At 38.6% G+C, this 21,170-nt stretch overlaps 1 protein-coding gene across 2 annotated transcripts in view; it reads right to left on the reverse strand.

Annotated features, from left to right (window-relative positions):
* ARMC1 (armadillo repeat containing 1) overlaps positions 1 to 20,334 on the reverse strand; it is a 33,901-nt gene extending 13,567 nt beyond the window's left edge. The window contains exons 1-3 of one of the 2 annotated variants that reach the window (XM_063169491.1): positions 20,187 to 20,334; positions 17,516 to 17,719; positions 13,345 to 13,436 (exon numbers count right to left, since the gene is read on the reverse strand). In XM_063169491.1, the coding sequence (XP_063025561.1) occupies positions 13,345 to 13,436; positions 17,516 to 17,707 (284 nt within the window). In that variant the 5' untranslated portion in view covers positions 17,708 to 17,719; positions 20,187 to 20,334. The remainder of the gene's footprint in view (positions 1 to 13,344; positions 13,437 to 17,515; positions 17,720 to 20,186) is intronic. The other variant, XM_063169483.1, reaches the window with a different exon arrangement.
* Between the last annotated feature and the right edge of the window lie 836 nt (positions 20,335 to 21,170).

The raw sequence follows: 21,170 nt of genomic DNA on the forward strand, positions 1-21,170 counted from the left end.
AGTACACCACTTACATAACAACACTTTTCACATAGAGAGTGTCTGTACTATATATATTTTCAGTTAGCATGGCTCCATAAGAAGGGAGCACGACAAATAGCCTTACAAATCATGGACAAAGGCTGTGACACAGCCAAACAGAAAAGGTGGACATGCACTGGATGGCTCATCACTGAGCTCTTGCTCACTAATACTTGGGAAACCAAACAAAGAAAAGAGCAGCTCTGTAAAACCAAAAAGAAAAGTAGCTAACAGTGGTGAAGGAAAGATAAACTCTAAACACAAAATAAAGAAACAGATCTAGACATTTTAAAGTTAACCCAAGAAAAATTTCCTGTATTGACATCTCAAGAATTTTACATAGTAACAGACAGTAGAACCTTAAAATGCAGATTGTAAAAAGAATCCACAACACAATTCAAGTGTAACGAATATGAAGAGTTTGAAGATGAAAAATATCTTCATTATCCAAGTTAAGGCTTTAATATTAGACAAGACCTTGGCAAATGCCATCCTAAATAACTCACTCATAAATTAAAAGTATCAACAACTCTCTGACATAACTTACAGAAGAATCCTAAATCACTGAACATAACAAAGAACTGAATGTAATTTTTCCTTCTAAAACATTAGTTTGAGAGACCTCATCTACAGAGTGATGCAAGTACCTTTCCAAAAAGTTAGAGAAAACCTATCATCACATAAAAGCAGATATTTTCATTTGATCCCAATCCTCTTCATACATGCAAGCACTGTCCCTATATTCTTCCCTAAGATCCTGAGTAGTGATATTTTCAACCATAATTTTATTTCCATAAACAAACTTAATTCATTACAATGCATTTAGTAGCCCATATGACACAAAAAGCACAAGTAAGAATTTCATGGATTGACACAAATTCTATCACTGTTTTATCACTGTTGGGCAAGTGCATGCATGTCAGAACATTTAAAGTACATACACAGTAGAGATTTATCATTTAGTCATGGGTAACAAATGGCTAGCCAACATATACTCAGATCACTATGCTTTAAGACCACTCATGTATTTGTTTCCAGGGAACAATTTCTTTTGCAATACTTTCTTCCTATACTTAAAGACAGAAGTTGTTTCCAGCAACTAAAGGGAGCAGTAAGCTGCAAAGACTTGTTACATTCTGTAAGAGGGAGCTGGGAAATCACTAATCTTTGATTTTAGAAGTGAGACACAGTGATTGACATGGTTTTGATGAAAACTTTGAGCATGAATGACAACCCTAAAGAAAGAGCATGGTATTAGAGAAAAAGCAATCTGTTTCAAGACAGTTATCTGATCTAGCTGCTTTTCTGCCTGTTCTGCTCCAGTGCCAGGGCAAGATTCTTTCTTATCTCCATGAATGCTGCTCTTTCTTGTAAGCTTTTAGTGCATCCTGTGATGCAGTGGGCTCCCTCATAAGCATGTGACTGCTCTCCTGACTCCTTCCAGGCAGCAGGCACGTTATTTGAAAACAACTTGAAGAGTAGCATTACTTCAGCACACACCTTCTCAGAATCCCAGTATGGTGCTACTACCATGCTACACTTCAGCTCCCTCTAGCCCCAAAAACACAGCAAAGACCAGATAATATCACAGAGCAGCTGATAAAATTATTACCACCTGCTTTCTGAAAAGAAAAAAGTCAAAATCCTGAAGAATACAGACAGCAGGATCCTTATGTTGGTCAATAACAGTATAGAAAGCATAGTAATGGATCAACAACAGGAAAAACAATTTGGAAGTGTAGAATGGGAAAAAAAAAAGAGAGCCTGCAGGACTGGGCAAGCTTTAAGTGACAGAATAAGCAGCAGCACCATGGATCTTCAAACCCCAAAACCAAGCAGGTGCACTGCTCAGTGAACCTAAGCCCAGCCTGAGTACAGCAGGGTTATGTGCCTGCACTCCAGGGGCATCAACCACGTGCTCCAAGGTGGCTGCACCACGGCAACAAGGCAAGGTCACACATTTTCCTAGAATGCTCCCTAGAACTACAAGATCCCTGTCACTTGGCCAGCCTTTGCTCCCTAGAACTGCAAGATCCCTGTCACTTGGCCAGCCTTCCACACACTACTCGTGTCATAGCTGTGACAATTTGACCAGGAGACACTAAACTAAAAAACTTGTAATGAACAAGGAAATCTGATGTCTTAAGACTGATTTTGTACTTAACAAGACATACCCCACTGAAATTAGGAGTAAGGATTGGATTTCACAATGCCACTTCCAGCTCAGTTTACATCATATACCTACTGAACCTGAAGATGTACAAAAACCCCATGAAATTGCTGGAATGTCCTGAAGACTGTTGAAAACAAGCAAACAAAACAACCTAAATATTAAAAAAGTTGTAAGTAAGAGTAAAATCACAGTACAATCCCACTAACTGCTGTAAAATCAGCAACTGTGATTTAATTTAAACATATAGCAATTGATTAATTACCCACACTTAACACATTTTCCTGATTCATTCTATTGTCCTCTGATCACAAGAAGTGAATGAACTTCCAAGAACGGGATAACGGATTTGAACATATGCCATATGCTTAACCCAGCTATTCATCCAATTTTGTTTAACTCTTGCTATTTATACACTAAATGGAAAATCAACTTCTGATCTCCCACAGCTTGGTATCTACCATATGGATATACTCTACATAAAAAAAAAAAAAGATGCAGGGCCTGTTAACTCAACTAAACTCAAAAGGATTCATAGCAGCATTTGCTAGACAAGAGTCCACATAAAAGACAAACTCCATGTTGAAATTCACAGTAGCTGATTCCAACATCTTGCCTGCTAATGAACAGTAATAATTTCATGGATGGCAAAAATCATGTTTACTATAGGGTTCCAACAAATTGCATCAGGGCTAAAAAAAATAAAAACATCTTAAGGGCAACAACTGTCTCTGGTCCTTTACAATGAAAGATATAAAATGTTTGCATTAAAAAGCCAGGTCTTCCTGGAGATGATGCTGTGGTGACCAGGTAGAGGCACTGGTAGTGCTGAAATCAGTCTCAGCACAGAAGCACTTTAGAAACATCTTGGAGGAAGCCAACCACTTTCTTGTACTATCAGCATGCTAACAGCACTAAGTATGTAATATAATAATAGTTGATTATAGTCTATAATGATTTGGAAAATTCATTTCTATCTTAAAATCTCTACTGTTTATTTTAGTTTTTAAAAGAGAGGTTAATCTGATTATTTCTCTGAAATTTACAGGAGAAAAGTTTAAAAAAAAAAAGAAAACAAAGGGTTTGAAAGCTCTAAGATTCAGGCTTCCCTGAACAAAGCCTGTATAAATAATACGAATTAAACTGCAGCAGCAACCTGTCCCAGAGGAAAAAAATGCAGGTTTAATCTGTGTAGGCATACCTATGTCTAAGCTTTGTATTTGATTAATTTGCTAATATAGTTAATATTAATTCAGTAGAGACTCAAAGTAGGTAACTATTGAAACATCTTGTTTTCCTACTCTTACACTACTTAATTATTAGCAAGGAACTGACTGTTTTATTTTTAAGTAAGCCAGTATTAACAGCTTCATTTCTAACCAAAGGGACTGCAGTCCCCATGCAAAATAGGCTGAAGCATACAACAAGGTTTAAAAGAAGTGTTGTAGGAACTTGATGATGTACTGTATAAATACAGCATGTGCTAACAATTTAAATTTGTTTCAAGTTATTAGAGAGGACTTTCTACTACAAAATCCAATGGAAATCCTGCCAAAAAATATCGTAGCAGGTACTGCAAAACAACAAAGTATCAGAACATATTCCTGGATAGAAATACATCCAACTGAGAATCACATAAAATTCACTTCCTTCTGAAATAACAGCTCCATCCAGAAACTACTTACGAAGGCTGTATCATCATTAGTAAGTTCCTCTGTAGCATTTATTGCCTGCAATACCCAACTGAAACCATCTAAGTTCCAATCACACACCAGCACCTTATTATGTTTATTGATCAAGCAGCCCTCATGAAAAAAAAAAAAAAAAAAAAAAAAAAAAAAGACTAAAAAAAGGGTAATCCACTTATGGTTTCCTAGAAAAAAAATCTCCAATTTTTTGGGATGCTTACTATGAAGGTCAATGACCAGGGACAAATACCATCTGTGGACAAGGTCACTGTAAACCAAATGTAGACATTTGACAATGGTAGGAGAAGGTGAGAAACCTCACAGTGTTAAGAATGTATCAATGCCCTTTTTGTAAGTAAATTACTGCAGCCTACAATACTGTCAATCCACACCTGCATTGGTATTAAATACTTCACCACACAATTTGTTACTTTAATTTCAAAGCACCTTAAGCCTTCTTAGCTCTTAATTTTAGTAAACATCAGTAAAAGTCAGCATACTAAAGAATCTACCTCAGCAGTTTTTCTTGTAAACTCACTAGTAACCAGAGAAGGTCACTGTATTCCTGAAATGCTTTCACCACCAGCTGATGACAAGGTTTTTCGAGCATTAGAAGTGTCTGTTACCATTGGAGGCATTGCCATTACTAATCCTGACTATTCTGCCAATCCACTTAAATCTCTACCCCTCAACACAGGTACAGAACTGCCCCACAAAAAGCAAAGAAGCTGCCTTTGGCACACCATGTCAGGCAGATCTTGAGGCACCGAGTTCAGCATTAGTATTTGTTTCCAATCCTGCAGTCAGCAGTTATTTAAATATCAACTCAGATTCTATCTTTTTTAACATATAATATTGTGTCTCACTCTGTAAACCACTTCTTTTTTTTATAATCAACATTTCTGAGTTCTCTGTTTAAATATAAATTCTGCAAAAATATAGGAAGTAAATAATCTTAAATGATTTCCTAAAATATTTAACTCTCTGTTTCAGCCAATTTCTAAACAAAGAAACTGGATAAGACAGTTGAGCACAAAAGGCTTTTAAACAGACGTGGTTTTAATAAAGTTATTTTATTCTTAATAACTTTTTCTCAGTGTCTCAAAGTTCTCTATTTTTTAAATTCTGCAATACTCATCACAATATTTTTTGCCTACACTGAAAAACAACTAGCTCATTTTTAACTGCCCAACTAATTTTTTCCCCATTTAAACAGAAAGCACTCAAAGCAATTATGATTGTGGCACTCCCTCCATCAGAAAAGCAACAATAATGCCTATTTACTCAGTAGCAGGTACTGAAAATGCTCTTCCAGGTTTAGGAACCCACAATTTGGTAATTGTACATAAATCACCACTGTACAACTTAGGCACCTCAATGGATAGGTAACTACTTTCATTGCTTATATTCTTAAGCCAATCATTGTAAACCAGTCAAAGGCCATGATTTTGAAGAACTTGCAGGTACTCATTATAAAAACACTGTATTAACAACTACTTACTTTGTTACCTCACTATTTGTCCATTAGTTGACATGAAATACTCAAAATGCCAAGAAAACTGAACATTTCTATCAAAGAAAAGAAGCAAAAGAAACTGTTGAAATGCAAGCAAGCACTGTTGTGTCAGAGAAAGTTTTGCATCAACTGCAAGTGCTGCACAGAAACCAGCAACAAAAGTTCTGCTGTTTCATGGAGTGTGCAAATGTTTTGACGTAGCAGAGTAAAAGCTGCTCCACTGAACCAGTATGTACTGAACTGGTACTCTGAAAAGTCCATGGAAGCACAGTACCTGGATCACAGTGAGACAGACATCAGGCAGTGTAAAGCTGCCCAACCAACAGTCCTGATAGAAGTGCCAGACAAGTGGAACATTGTGAGGTAAAAGCAATAGCTTGGAGAACAAAGAGCAGAACAACGCGGTATTTCTGATCGCAGTCAGAAATACTGTAATAGGAATTACACCCACATGACAGAATGAAAGAAATAGAAAACACTAAATCCCAAACTAGAGATTTACAAACACCTAAACTGTTGAGTACAGAAACAGTACTGATTGTGTAGAGCTCACTAAGCAAGTTGCATGCAAGTAGAAATGATGACTGCGTAATGTCTCTGACTGCAGAGAGGTCCTGAGACAAACAAAAAATTTTAAAAATCCCCCACTAACATGAAAAGTACATCTTGTAAGGGCACAGAAGACACCCCTCTATTAGGTCATGCTTTTGTATTTTTTTGTGATCAATCTATACACAAACAGGGAGCTTATCCCAAGTTGTACCTCTCAAAATAAACCTTTAGAACAGTTATTTACATGACTGCTAATTTCTATTAACCCATGCAAATATAAACTCACAGTAGTGTTTCAACACCTAAATTGCTAGTTACATTTGAATTGCTGATGATCCAGTCTTCCACTAGTCTTACAAATTACATCCATCTTTACAAGACTTAAAACCTTATTTCCTTATCTCACAGCAGCTGTAAAATTCTCCCAGAAAGCCTATTACATTATGACTAAAGTCTAGGTTAACAACAATATTCTAACAGTAGGATTTTAACTAATGCTTTTTGTGTTTTATTTGTCATCATTTGTCCCTGTGCCAGCATCTCTACGTTGAGGTCATAACCTTCTATATGGTTATTAACACTATGGAAATATTAACTATATGGAAATTCACTAGAGGAAACAAAGACTGCTGAACCAAAGTTATTAGGGTTTTTTTTGTTTGTTAGTTCACCACAAACAAAAACAGCAGAACTTGTACTGAGAACACTCCTAACTAACTGAGGTAGCTCACTACATTAAACCCTCTCCCCTAGACACAATTTCCTTCAAATACCAGGGAAATTTGAGAGACAAAAGGAGCCTTCAGTTATTTAGAACAAATAACATGGTACTTTTAAAGAGGACATACTGATGTCTCCCACATTTTGTAATATTTCACTGCTTTGTTTTGTTTGGGGGAAAGGGGGCAGAGAATGCTTTTTCCAAAGTAACTTCAAGAAACAATCTATTTTGAAAACTTCCACCATTTAGAAAATATACAATAAAGACATTCTTTAAAGAAACTCAGGGTATCTTGGGGAGAGGGGAATATTAAGCTACTTTGCTTAACAATGTGAACAGAACAGCCTGCAGGCGTCTTCCTGCTGTGACCTTCTATTATTAACAACCACATTGCTCCAGCAATAAATTCACTGGAGCCCCACAGCCCAGAGATGCACCAGCAACCAAGGGTGTCACTGTATTGGAAAAAAGAACTGGAAAGGAAGGCCCAGGAAAGTTAACGTGGAACAGACAGATGTGTATATTATTCTTCCTTCAGGTGATACAGCACAATTTGGAAACAAATTTAGTAACTAAACCCAAAGTTTTTGGAACCTACTGCTCACACAAAAATCCAAGGCCTAGGATAATCATATTTTTCTCCAAAAACACAACTTCTCAGTGCCGAATCACAAGTACTGCAGAGTGCAAAAATAATCATGCAACAGAATCATGCTTCCCATTAGCCAATCTCAACTGTTTCTCAACTTTGACGTGTTAAAGAAACCCCACATGCCAAGGATTACAAAAACAGCATTACTAAGTGATTCAGGCAGAGAAAAATAAAATCTCTACAGTCTATAAAAAGCTGTTTCCTTCTCCTTTGCAGATCCGAATTTAAGCATTCCACTTAATAACATCAATACATTAAATATTTAGAGGTTTTTAACTGTAATTTCTCACAAAGTATTATCTTGAAGCTATATGGCAACTTCCCTTTAATCATCAGATATCCCTTTAAATACATACTTTGCCTACCTCCTAATTAATATATGGCCTTTGCCCTGTCTTTCTCCAACCACTCATCCTCTCACAAAAAAGAAAAAATAGTATGCCACACAACAAAAAAAAATTAAAAAACTGTTGTGATGCAACATCCCTACCATTTTAATTTCAACAAATACTATCTGAAATATTTGGCTTTTGCCTTTTTTTTTTTGTAATATATCATAAATTTAAACTTTGCTAGTTTCAATGAATAATTAAGTTTTCAAAAAGTGCAGGTAATTAAGACTACCAAAAATTAAAATTGAGTAAGAAGTCAGCAATTATAGACTGCATGTATTTTACCAGATCTGCAAGGGACTCTAATTAAACACATATTAATTGCCCTAATCTTCTTAGGCAAGTAATAAATTGGAAGAGCTGATTAATGCACTGGATTTAGTTCAGCTTGTTAAATCTGACAACCTGGCAAAGGAAGACTATCTTGAAAAGCTCTTTTAGCTAAGTAATTGGAATTTTACTCTCAGTAATTTGCCATTCCATAATAAGAGCTATTTAGTGCATTGACTCTTCATCAGTGTTTTTTTTTTTTTAATACATACTAGTTATACTGAAACAGTACCATTAGCTGCTCATAAAGATTATGAAAAATTATGAACTTTGACCTTTATTGTCCATCAAAAGACACTTTCACTCTGAACAGAAATTAGTGTATTTCCTTGCAGGCAATAAATCCTAATTAATTTTAATTCTAGAAGCTGCTAATAACATTTTAGAAAGTCCATATGGACACATTAAGTCCTCTACACAATTCATAAAGCCAGCAACTAAACCAGTTTTCAATATTAAATTACTGCTGATGACTGCTGGAATACAGTGAAATACCAGTATTCAAAGAGCTTCAATCTCTTCTCTCTTTTTTTACCTATTTATGCAAGCACTTCTGCATGGACACATAACAAGGGAGTGTAACATTTTTGTAATATCAGCCATTAAAAAAATAAGAGAAATTTGGAAACCTCCAGGTAGATATTTTAAAGGTCTGCTATGTCTCAAGTTTCACTTAAAAATAAGCAGATGTAGGTGAACAAAAGAAAAAAATCTCCCTTGCTAAAGAAAAAAGCAGCAAGTAAAGAACAGGGAACCATAATTTTTTATACTTGAAAAATGTTTTGAAGTATTCCATGAAAGCTGAAACAGCTCTTCATATGTCCTAGAAAATATGAAAGCATATAAAGTCTTTCACATGAAGAAGCTTAGAAAGTCATGTGTTCCAAATAAAGTTCAGTCAGAAAACAAATCTTAAACATAAAAATATCTAGCTGCCATCAAATTTTCATTCTGTACTCCTCAGAGCTGACATTCTCCTGTAGCTTCCAGGATCTACACTTAAATTTTGTTACTCTTCAGTTAGCAAAATCTAGTGTTCATATGCCTTGAAAATCAGTCACAGTGAACCTGAAACCTATTCTTTGTTCCTTAAGTGTACTATAACTAAAGAGTCAGCCAGACATCAGTTTTGAGCAGCAACATGATTTTCACAGCTAAGCTTTAACACTTAAAATGAGCAAAAGAGCAAAAAGTTGATGAGATAATACCAGAGGACTGATAAGCCACGGAAGGAGACGTGAAGGTACTTCAAAGAACTGTCAAACTCAGATGTCCCAAATATTTCCTACTCATTGTTCATGATGCAGTGCAATTTACCACTTACCACTGAGGTCCCCAGCACAGGAGAAATTCTTCACTGTGAGGGTGGTGAGGCATTGGCACAGGCTGCCCAGAGAAGCTGTGGATGCCCCATCCCTAGAAGTGCTCAAGGGCAGCTTGGATGCAGCTCTGAGCAACCTGGATGAGTGGAAGGTGTCCCTGCCCAAGGCAGGAGGTCAGAACTACATGATCTTTAAGGTCCCTTCCAACCCTGATCATTCTGATTCTATGGTTGGATAAACAGGTGGCACTCAATTTCAGCTCTCATCCTCAGTAGTGTTCATGAAACAAATAGTATTTTGGCATTGTGATATTGAGTTTAATTAAGTGGCACAGCCTTTTTCCATTGGTTGTGTATTACTTCAATAGAAGGGTTAGGGCTGGTGCCTAAGGCTCCCATGTACTACTAAAAGATGCCAACAGTAGAAAACCAATTCCAACCACTTTCCAGTTGATGGCATTGACCATCTAAAGATCTGTTAGACTTGTTAGCTGCACTTAGGCTATGAGAAAAAATTCCATATCTGAACTTCAGGTCTCTAACAGAAACCTTCAAGGCTTATAAAAAGACACATGATGAGAAAAGCCCTCAAATTTCAGGATCTGCATAACTGAAAGCAAAAGAGAACTGGAATGCTAAAACACCTCCACTTCCTAGCACAGCATCAGTTCAGCACTGCTGAACATAAACTTAAGTTTGAAATATGACAATTATTCAGTTTGTGATTTGCCTGCGCTCCATTTCATTGCTTGAGAAGACACACCACAGCTTTATCAGTGGCAGAATACAGTTTGTCATAAATCAGCACTGAACAGGGAAAGCCACTGAATATTATTTAGTTAACTGAGAAAATGGACAGTGAGAGCTGAAAAATCCTTGTTGAAAAGGAACTATTCAGATGACAGGATGTGCGTCATCTGTCAGGAGCTAAAAGCAGTGACTACAACTTCTGGTCCAAAAGATGCTGGGTTCTGTCTCACTTGAAAGAAAGAAACAAACACAGGAAAAGCAGAATTCTGACAGAAGTTCCTATCTTTTTTGTATCATTTATTTGCATTTTTGTACCACATTACAAATAGAATTGAATCCCAAATTAAATTCTGAAAATAATAAAAAATATTTTAGATAGAACAATGAGTTAAATACACAGATTTTGGAAAGTACATGGGAACAGAAGAGCATGAAGTAATTTTGACCAAAGCATCCATTAATGTCTAGTTTCAGTTCAACAGACTATATCATCTTCTGGTAAACTGAAATCAATTAAAAGCTAGAACCTGCAATTTGTAAAACAAATCAAAGACAGCAGAGACCTTGATTTCTGCCCTACACACTTTCTAACAAAAAACCCCAAAACCTTATTGTGATAAAAAGGAGTCCACATTTATCTTCTCACCATTTTTCTTCCATCTTGCCCCATATTTATGCAGGCAGTACAAAACTCAACTTCAGCATTTCCTGTCAACATTAAAACCTAAAATCCTGACAAGCACATGACAAAGTCTTGTGGTTGAAGATGCTATGTATTTAAATTTTCATGATATCACACTTTCCAAATGTTACAAGCACACAAATCCAACGTATGTTCTTACTGTTGCCAAAGAGCTTTCTAGAAAAAAAAAAAACACCTACAAGATTTCCAGTTTTCATTGACTTATCTCTCATTTTCTGCACATATCTGAACTTTGCTCTTTTGGCCCATGAAACTGAAACCTAGAAAAAAATGTTGTTAAAGAATTTAATGGCAATCTCTTCAATGTTTCCCAAGTAATATTTGCAAGCTATAGAGACTGATAATGAACTGCCATTCCCCTCTCAACTTTTACAGAATGTCTCTGCACTCCAAATAGACACGTAATTCATACTAAAAGTAAGTTCTTTTGAAACACATGCTTCTGTCATTACCTAAATGTTTCAGGTCTTATTGTTATTATAAAAGTTGCAAAGACTTCTGTATAGTTCACTTAATTATGCTTGTCCTTAGAAAAGGTGAATATCTTAAAACTTAATTCCATTTTTCTCTCCATACATCATATTGGAACACCTATAATCTCAAAAGTTATAATTTTCACATTATTTTTTAAAAATTGACACATCTCTTCTAAATTTTAGTAACTTTGTTCATTTTTCTTTTTAAGACACGTTTTAAATCCTTCTGTTTTGCATAAGTGGTGAATCACAAGGTGTTACTCAGGCATAATGCTGAATTCCATGCCAATAGCCTATCATCTTCAGCTTCAGCACAATTATTGAAGTACTTAAAGATAAACAGTAGTAGTATTTCCTAGATCACACAGAACTTGAGTACAAATCATAATTTCTCCTCCTTCAGGTTCACACATCTAGACAAGGAGTGTCAGACAGAGGGAAATACAACAATAATCCTGTAATATCCAATAATAATCCCAAATCCTGGGCAGCATCAAAAGCAGTGTGGCCAGCAGGTTGAAGGAGGTGATTCTCCCCCTCTACTCTGCTTTCATGAGACCCCACCCAAACTGCTGAGCACAGTTCCAGTGTCCTCAACATAAGGACACAAAAATGTTGGAGCAAATCCAGAGGAGAGCCACGAAGTTGGCAAGAGGACTGGAGCACCTCCCTTACAAAGACAGGCTGAGGAAGTTGGGGCTGTGGGTAGAAACCTCATTGTAACCTTACAGTTTTTGACAGGGCCTACTGGGAAGCCAGAGAGGGACTCTTCATCAGGAACTGCAGCAATAGGGCACGGTGCAGTAGGTACACATTGAAAGAGGTTAGATATTAGGGAGACACTATTTACAGTGAGGGTGGTTAGGCACTGGAACAGGCTGCCCAGGGAGGCTGTGGGTGCCCCAACCCTGGCAGTGCTCAAATCCAGGCTGGATAAGGCCTTGAGCAACTTGGTCTAGTGGGGAGGGACTAGATGATCCTTAAGGTCCATTCCAACCCCCTAACAATCTATGATAACAGGACACACTGCCAAAACTGGCAGGGCTGTGAGATGAAAGAACTAGCAAAGTCAAGCCTTGTGTTTTTCCTAAAAGAAACTCATACATCTACAAGTGACAGAGGTTCAACTAACATATTAAAATACTCAAAACTTTTCTACCTAAATATTTAATATACAATTCCACTTGTGTTTTACCCTATTCGAAATAATTGTTTTAAACAACATCTGAGGCATCTCAATGCAGCAACATGACTTTTCTCCACCCCCGTGGAACAGCTCCTCACATCTCCAAAGTCTAGAGCTCCAACAGAGCACTACCAAACTCTGTGTAAAATAATCACTTTCAGATAGTTTGATGGAAAGTTAATTTCTGCTATGACAGAATAATCTTTGAAGGAGGCTGTTGGGGTTTCTTTTGAATAGTGATTCACCTCAATTAACCACATAAATTTCTGATGATTAAGTGCATCATCTCCAGTGTGCATGTACACAGAGATCTTCCAGTACTCAAGACTCAGCAGTTAGAAACCTTGAGAAAATACAACAACCACAAATTTTAAGAGACACAACCCATCTGACACCTCATACAAAGATATCAGAGACCACTATAAACCTCATTACTTTCTACTCCACCTGCAAGATGTTCTCTCAACACAGAACTGCAGATACTTACCTCCAGAAATACACTGAAACAAATTCCCTACCCAAGGGTGGGGTTCAAAGAATAAATGTGGCAGATGCCAAGCAATTTCTTTAACTGCACGGCAACCTTATACAACGATAGGAAGGATTTCAAGAGAACCTGAAGGAAAGGGACAAAATTTGTTATCTTGTAACAAGGCAAAGAAAATTTGTTGTTTGGCAAATGACCTGCAAATAAATATTTCAAAATATTCAAAATAACATAAAATAAAAATTTTTAATTGCAGCCACATAATTCCAAGAAGGCAATATTAGAAACTTAGTATGCAAATTCAGGCCAAGTTGCACTTTGTACCACAACTGTATGTTTACACTGTTTGGATCAAACATTCCATTGTAAACTTACTTACTTTTGTATTACATTCTGTAAGCTGAGCATCATACCCAATTCACTTTTCATCTTTTCTCTGTTGACACGGCACTCGGCCAAATAGCGGAGAGCCTGAAAGAAAGAGGAGCACAGCAGATCAGCAACACATCCAGCACATCACCAGTCCTTTCTGTTAGTGCACATCTGCAAACAGTCACAGAGGCAGGTCTAGTAGGGAGAGAAAAGAATTATCACCCACTATGAACATTAAAAAATATTTTATTTTTATAAATACAGAGAAAGCACAGAGTATCTAATCTATGAGAATTCGAGAGACTAGGGTTTGCTAATACCAGCTGACAGCCTAAGGGACAATTTAACAGCTCTCTACAGCTATGCAAGAAGCCTTTACAAAGATGGTCGAGCCCAACTTTCCTCTACAGCAGCAGACAAGGGGGAACAGTCGCAAATTGTAGCTTGGGAAGCTCAAATCAGGTATAATAAAATGCTTTTTTTCCTCTGAAGGTAGCACAACACCAGAACAGATGACCTAGTGGAACTGCAGAATGAACGAGACAAAGCTACAACTGACCTGATTGAGTGCTGGTGACAGTCCCAAATCAAACAGGAAACTGAAGTGAATGACTTCCAGAAGTCCCTTCCAGTAAACATTTATGTGACCTGAGATCTAAAGTAATTTTTATACATGATGTTTCCAGTATAATTTCCATCAATTTTGTGGGCTACCCCAGTACTAGAAATAGAAACCTCACCACTACCAAGTTCCTACTGTCCAGAAAAGGAGTTCTAAAAGATGTATAAGCTTTTGAAGACTAATTGCAACTTCATCATTCCATACAGGAATAAGAACACCAGCAGCAGCAAGCTTCTTACTTACTGTGACCTAAACTGGGAAATTACACTTATTCATTGCTCAAGGTTTTGTTTACTGGACTTTCAAGGTAGGCTCTTTGCACAATTTTACACTGTTGACCTCAGTTGGTAACTGAATATTCACATGATCCTCCTAACATAACACTCTTCCAATTAAAATGTCAGTCCTTCTTTTCATGAGACATCTCTCTATTGCTTGTGCTGAGAAAGTTTTCTTAGAAGGAGCCTCCAAAGGTGTTTTACTGATGTAGGTACAAGAACTGCACTTGAAAAATCCTGCAATACACAAATACAGTGATTTATAAAATGGGGTTTGTGACACAAGGTTTAGAAGCACACCAACTCTTTATATATAGCCATGTAGTAGCTACACTGCACAGTAACAGCTTTAAAAATAACATGCTCCTTAATCCCCTCAGAAATAGAGGACTTATCAAAAGGGCTTGCTTTTTCCAAGTCATCCTCTGCACATATCAGGTAAAATTCTCAAGATTGTTTTACTGCCTTTCAAGAAACTCTGGCTGCTGTCTGGCATGGTAAGAACCTGAGATGTGATTTTTGTTATTTCCTGATGAGGACCAGTATCAATAGTTGCAGCTTATAAATGCTGTATATCCATTTATTATTGTACTTTCCAACTATGGGGAAATACCTAAATGATATCTCTCAAGTAACTTGCATGCTATGAAACATATCCTTGCCAGTGTAACAAGTTTCTTATTTTTATTCCGGCAATTTAATAAGGGTGCAACTCAGCTGGACAAAGAAAAACCTATTCTCTTAACTGCTAACTTTTTGAGTCACAGCTCAAATAAATCATGAGTCCAACTTAACTGACCCAACTTTTCAACACTAGGAAGTTCCCATCCCTCCTGCCTTCCACAGGAGATACAAAGGTATCCCTTCAAAGAAGTGAGATCATTTACACTTATTAAATCCAGTATACTGAAAGCATAGGGGAAGCTATTGATATGAACTTTGGCTCAGCTTCTGTTCAGCTAAACACTTACCTGGGTTAGCTTTAAGGCTCACATAGGTGAGGTCATCAACTAAGTTCAACATAATGAACAGGACTACCTGCATAGTTTAACATAAAATACACTGCTGCCAGTCTTGATAAAAAGACATCTTTGATGGTTTTGATGTGAAATTTTAAAGTAGTTCCTTAACTTCAGGGTCCTATTTCAAAAAATTGTAGTCCAAATTTCAGAGGGGAAAAAATAGTATTATCTGTGTTGCTTCTGATTTTTTAAATTTATATCATTCAAAAATTCTAACATTTGAAGTATATCATAAAGAATTTTTGAAATCAAGACTAGAGAAAACCAGAAATAGAAATATACAGAACATACATATCAATTCTTCATACAAAAAAAACCACCCTCCCTGAACAGTTCTACAACACATCAAAAAAGTTAAATATGGAACTATTATGATTCATACAGATTACAGATTATTACAATTTCAAGTACAGGAATTTCTGAGCAGTACAAGAAGAAATTTAAACTCAGTGCTGCACATCCTTTTATTAGGTACACATTTAATGGAAGAGCATTACTTTTAACTATTCCCATTCAAATGGAAGCACTTTTTGACCAACAGGATGACTACAAAAACAAAAAGACTTTTCAGAATGGAAGAATATAAAACATGAAGGCTAAAAAGTTGTCAGCAAAGACATTTAAACCTTCAGAAACTAAGCAGTTCAAGAACTCATTAACACAAGGAGTCTGAATAGCAGACCAGAACATGTATCCACAGTAAACTGATCCATTTCTCACGGCAGCCACATCCTGGTCTCTAAATTCTGATTGTCAATCCACTCTAACTGTGGGTTATCACTCCATGGGACAACCCATCTGCCTCCCATCCTCACCCAAGGAGATTTCCCTTCAACACAACTTGAATACTGTCAGGGGCTGTGGAACCACACTGCAAACTGGGTTAGTGCTCATCACTCTTGACAAAACCAGTTCTTTTATGCAGAACTAGTTTTTGTAACACGATCAAGAGACTGCAAATCCCAAGCAGGCAGGGAGAATACACAGCCCAACATAACAAAGGAAGGAAAAAGACAGTGGGACAGTTCTTCCAAACAAGAACTCCTTTTAAGATCACAGCCTAAGGAAACTACACTGGGAAGAAAATCAATGCAACACGTTTCCAAGGACAGTAAACTCAAATCTACGTCCTCCTACTGAAGAAAACTACAGTCTGCCAAATGCTATGGCAAGGCTAGCCTAAAAAACAATTAGCAGGACACAAGTTTCCTTATGGGACCCCCCTCCCCATACACAAACGAATCAGTCACTAGAGTAATTTCAAGAAGTCCACTAATATCCACTATGAGAGCAACACAAATGAAAACCAAAGAATTATGGCACAGATAGGTCCCAGTGATACAAAGAATAATGTACACCTGCCATGTACACATGTAAAAGCCAGAGCTCTTTGCTCTTTCATATTCTTTACAATTAAATAATGACATAATTGAAAAAAAAAAGGAGCACCACATAAACTTCAGTAACTTAAAATCTTAGAATTCCAATCCAACTCTTAAAATTATTAAATTCTGACTTTTGTTTCTTCCATTTCTAAGCAAGAAATACATTTTTAAGCTAATATTACAATTCAGGATAAGAAATCAGGACTTCAGCATTTATGATTTAGAATCTGAAGAAACAGGCAAAAGCTGGAAAAAATTGTATTAGATACTGATAGGTTTTGGGTTGGTTTGTTTGTTTTTAATACCATGAGGCTGTTCAAATGCTGGAAGAGTGTACCAGAGAAGTTATAGAAGCTTCATCCTTCAAGGTGTTGAAGACCAAGTGAACACAACCATGAGTTGTGATCTGAGTGCACCTAATTTGGGCATGGGATTGGACTACATTGCCTTGGCAGGTTGTTTCTAACCTAAGTTATCCTATGACTGGATTTTGATTTTTATAAAGGCAATATCAAGTCACTGTCCATATTTACCAAACTCTATGGCTTCATCTTAAAAAAGAGATTTAAGGGTCCTTACCTCCCTCCACACAAAAAGTGAAATAGCTGTATTAGGGAAAAAATGCAAAGTAAATTATTATCTTTTAAAAAAATTCCCTGGAACGACGTGTCATTTTTGAAATACATGCTTAAAAAAAAAAAAACAAACAAATCACATGTAATGAATATCAACATACTATAAAACCAGGCATTATTTTTCACATTTTCACTTGTTTAAACAGTTTCATTTGTAAATTGCTTGTTTAAACGACTTACTGAACGAAGTTTAAAAATTCCCTACCAACATGGAAATTTATCTTCAGAATACTTACTAGTAAAGCTGAATGAACAACCTGAGGGTTGGGATGGTCCAAAAAGAGAATGAGACCTGGCAGGCATCCTTGATCCTGAACAATGGCCCGTCTGTTCAACGGATCAGCTGCTAGATCTCGGAGCTGGTTAACCACAGACAGTGCATCAGGCTCCTCACTCATAGCAGAATTCATCTTTTCTGCACCATTCATACAAAATACCTGCTGGAAAAAAAAATTATTACTACTATCACAACATTTATCATCAATTAAAACAGAGGCAAAAAAAGCACAAAGGCAATGATTTGCTCTAAAGAAAAAGGTAAAAAAAGCCAAGGACCAGAATTCATGGAAGGTGGCTGGAATTGATAAGGATCTGGGTCCTGAAATTTATAAACTGGAAATCTAAACTTCCTACGCAGAGAACAGATATATTTGGATAACGAGGTTTTTATTTGTTTCCTGTATGTCATTTCAGACTAAGTCAATCTTTATGGGAGTATGATGTGCTAGTTTTTTTCTCCTTACGTTAGTGAAAAATGTTTTCAATAAATCCAGTTTTCTCACAAGCCACCCTAGAAGTCCATAAACATATTTCTGTGCAAGGGTGCAAAACCAAAGTATTTTCAGAGCAGCTTCGGCAATCAAAGAATTTTACAAAAAATGAACCACAAAAGTCAACAAAATATTAACAGTGCATCAAGAACAGTGAACATTATTCTTCATCCATGTATCAAATAACTAATGCAATGCCATACATTCAAAGGCAGAAAGGGCTTTGGAGGCTGGGTTTGAGCTGTTTTTTCTCCTTTTCACAAGAATCCCTCGATAAAAAGAGAGCAAGCAGGTCACGCCTTGCTGCAGTCGAAGTCCAAAGCACCAGATCAATTTCAAAGGAGACACGTGTTAGTGTGAGAGTATCAGATTGCAAAGTTGTTTAATAATAGCTACTTAACAGGCAACAAAAGCATAAGTTTGCTCAAAGAAAATGCTAAAATCTTGGTGCAAAAAAAAAAGTTTCTTTGTGCCTCAGAAACTCCTAAATGCTATCTGTAGTCCTGGTTATTGCCACTACCACCTCAGCCAAGTAACTTAAGGCATGAAAGTGGGAGTGAATGCATATTGTTAATTTGTTAAATCACTCACTGTCCCCCAGAATAAAGAACAAATACAATTTTTAAGCCATCACATTCTTCTAACATTATTTGCCAACATTAAATAGTTTTTCTTCACTGAAGGTTGGCCCCTGAGGAACATAAATTTATCACACTCATCAAAAACAATGCACCTAAACATACATTTAGATTATGATAATTTCTGAAATTTTCACAGGGAAAAATGCTGTTAACCTCGAAGGCAATGTTTCTCACTTCAGGAGAGTGCTAGAGTGAAAAGTACAGGCCAATGATTAGTCTCCAGACTATTTCTCTGGACTACCAGAAATCAAAAAGATATCAGCTGGGAGATACAGTAGCTCAACCAATAAAAGTTTGTGTTTCCAAAGGAAAAAACTCTAATATAAAAAAAAAACCAAAACAAAACCTCAGCAAACAAAACCACCAAACAAAGCCAAAGCAGCTCTGTTGAGTATTATTAACTATTTTCCATAGAACACAAAGGAACTTATTATTCAAGACTTAGAAATCAAGTCAGGAGCAGAGCTGATGCTAATCAAAGTCTCTGACTTCCAAGTCTGTGTCCCAAGCACCATATCATTCGTATTCCTGATCACCTTTTGCCTTTTTCCTTCTAACCCTCTGAAAAACCCACCCACAAAACCAGGTTTTAAAACCACCTATTCCATTAGGCTACACTCATCTGAAGGGAGCTACAAGAAAGATGTAGAGGGACATTTTACAAAGGCATATAGTGATGGGACAAGGGGTAATATCTTTAGCTGAAAGGGGGCAGGTTGGGATTAAATATTGGAATAAACTGCTGTAAGGGTGGTGATGCATTGGAACAGGCTGCCCAGAGAAGTTGTGGATGTCCCATCCCTAGAAGTGCTCACGGCCAGCTTGGATGGAGCTCTGAGCAAGCTCCTTGAGTGGAAGGTGCCCCTGCTCAGGGTAGGGGGTTAGAACCAGATGCTCTTCCAGGGCTCTTCCAACCCAAACTATTACGTGATTTTGTTATCCTCAGACCCTTCTCCATCTCTCCTAAGCCCCAGCTCCGGAGACAACTCTGAAATCCTCACCCTTCTCCATGACCTGCAACAATCAATTCCACCAAAACTCACGCCGTCGCCCACTTCCCGGAGTTTTTTAATTAAAAAAATAGGCGGTCTTAAAAATTATAGTAAGGTATCTATAATTCAGGAGCGTGGCAGAGCAGCGAGCCAGATGCCTGCTCCTGTCTCCTCTCGTAGCTTTGAGACCACAGCCTGACCCAGGCACCACAGCCCTGTCTGTCGCTCTGCCCCCGCTTTGTGCTCTCGCCGGGGCGGCCCTGGCCAGGAACCCGCACAGCTCCGCCGCCAGCCCTCCGCAGGCGCCCGAGGCCTCAGCCCGCCGGGGACCAGGCCCCGGGACTCCGCTCACAGGCCCCGCGGTCGGCGGAGCCCCAGCCCCGCAGGCACCGGGCAGCGGGAGCTCCGGGATGGATCCGGCAGCAGGGGGGATCTCGGCCGCACACGCCGCCCCCTCACGGCCCTTCCCGGCGCGGCCTGTCCCCCTCCCCGGCAGGGCCGTACCGTCGCAGAAGCCGTCCCCGGGCGGACTCGCAGCTCAGCTCCGCGCCCCCATGTCCCGCGGGGCGGGGCGGCCTGCGGCGAGCGGAGCACGGGAAGAGGCTCGGGAGGAACCGCGGGCTGAGCACCGGAACGAGAGCGCCAGAACCACCCACCGGAGCCCGCTCTGACCCCGCACCGCGCCACACCGCGCGGCGCGATTGGCGCCTACCGAGGGCGGGCCCCCGCCAATCGAGGAGCGCTTTGTTCCTGGGCGGGGCGCGGGGCAGGCCGGGAGGTGTAGTCCGAGGCTTTGTCCATTTGTTTTAATTTTTTTTTTTTGGCAGGCCATTGTTTTTGGATTTTTTTTTTTGTGAAACACGCTCCTCGCGCACGGTTACCACGAGAAGCTGGATTTACTGCTCAAATAAAGTGTACCGTGTATTATAAAACAATGTAGTGTGAACCACACCTGATGCTGTACGGACAGAGGATGCCCATCTCCTGCTTCGAAACCCGAAATGGGTATTCCCCATACCACGAGATACCGAAATTAGATTTAGTTTCATATCGAATCAAGGCATGGTTAAGGCTGACAAAACCTCTAAAAGCACCAGGCGCTGCATATTGATCCTTTATGATGGTTTGGGTCCACATAGAGGCAAAGCTCTTCTGTTTCCGCGTTCCTCCACATGACCCTCACACCTTAAAATTTTAAAGTGCTTGAGGTAAAGTTCTCAGTAACGCTTAAACCAATTCAGCCCGAAGAAACTCTGAGCTCCCCTTTATCACGCCTCTGCCCCACAGCGATCCCGACTTTCCGCCCGATTCCACAGGGGTCCCGGCCCTCCTTTCCACAAGGTTTTATGGGACACAGCCAGCCCAGGAGCCACCGGCGGTGCCGCAGCCGACAGCCGCACCTCAGGGAGCCGCAGGCCGCCGGCAGCCGCGGCCGAGGGTGCGGAGGAGCCGCAGCAGCCCCGCAGGCACCACACGAGGCAAACACGG

Source organism: Melospiza melodia, chromosome 1 (genome assembly GCF_035770615.1).
Source record: "Melospiza melodia melodia isolate bMelMel2 chromosome 1, bMelMel2.pri, whole genome shotgun sequence".
NCBI classification, from domain to species: domain Eukaryota; kingdom Metazoa; phylum Chordata; class Aves; order Passeriformes; family Passerellidae; genus Melospiza; species Melospiza melodia.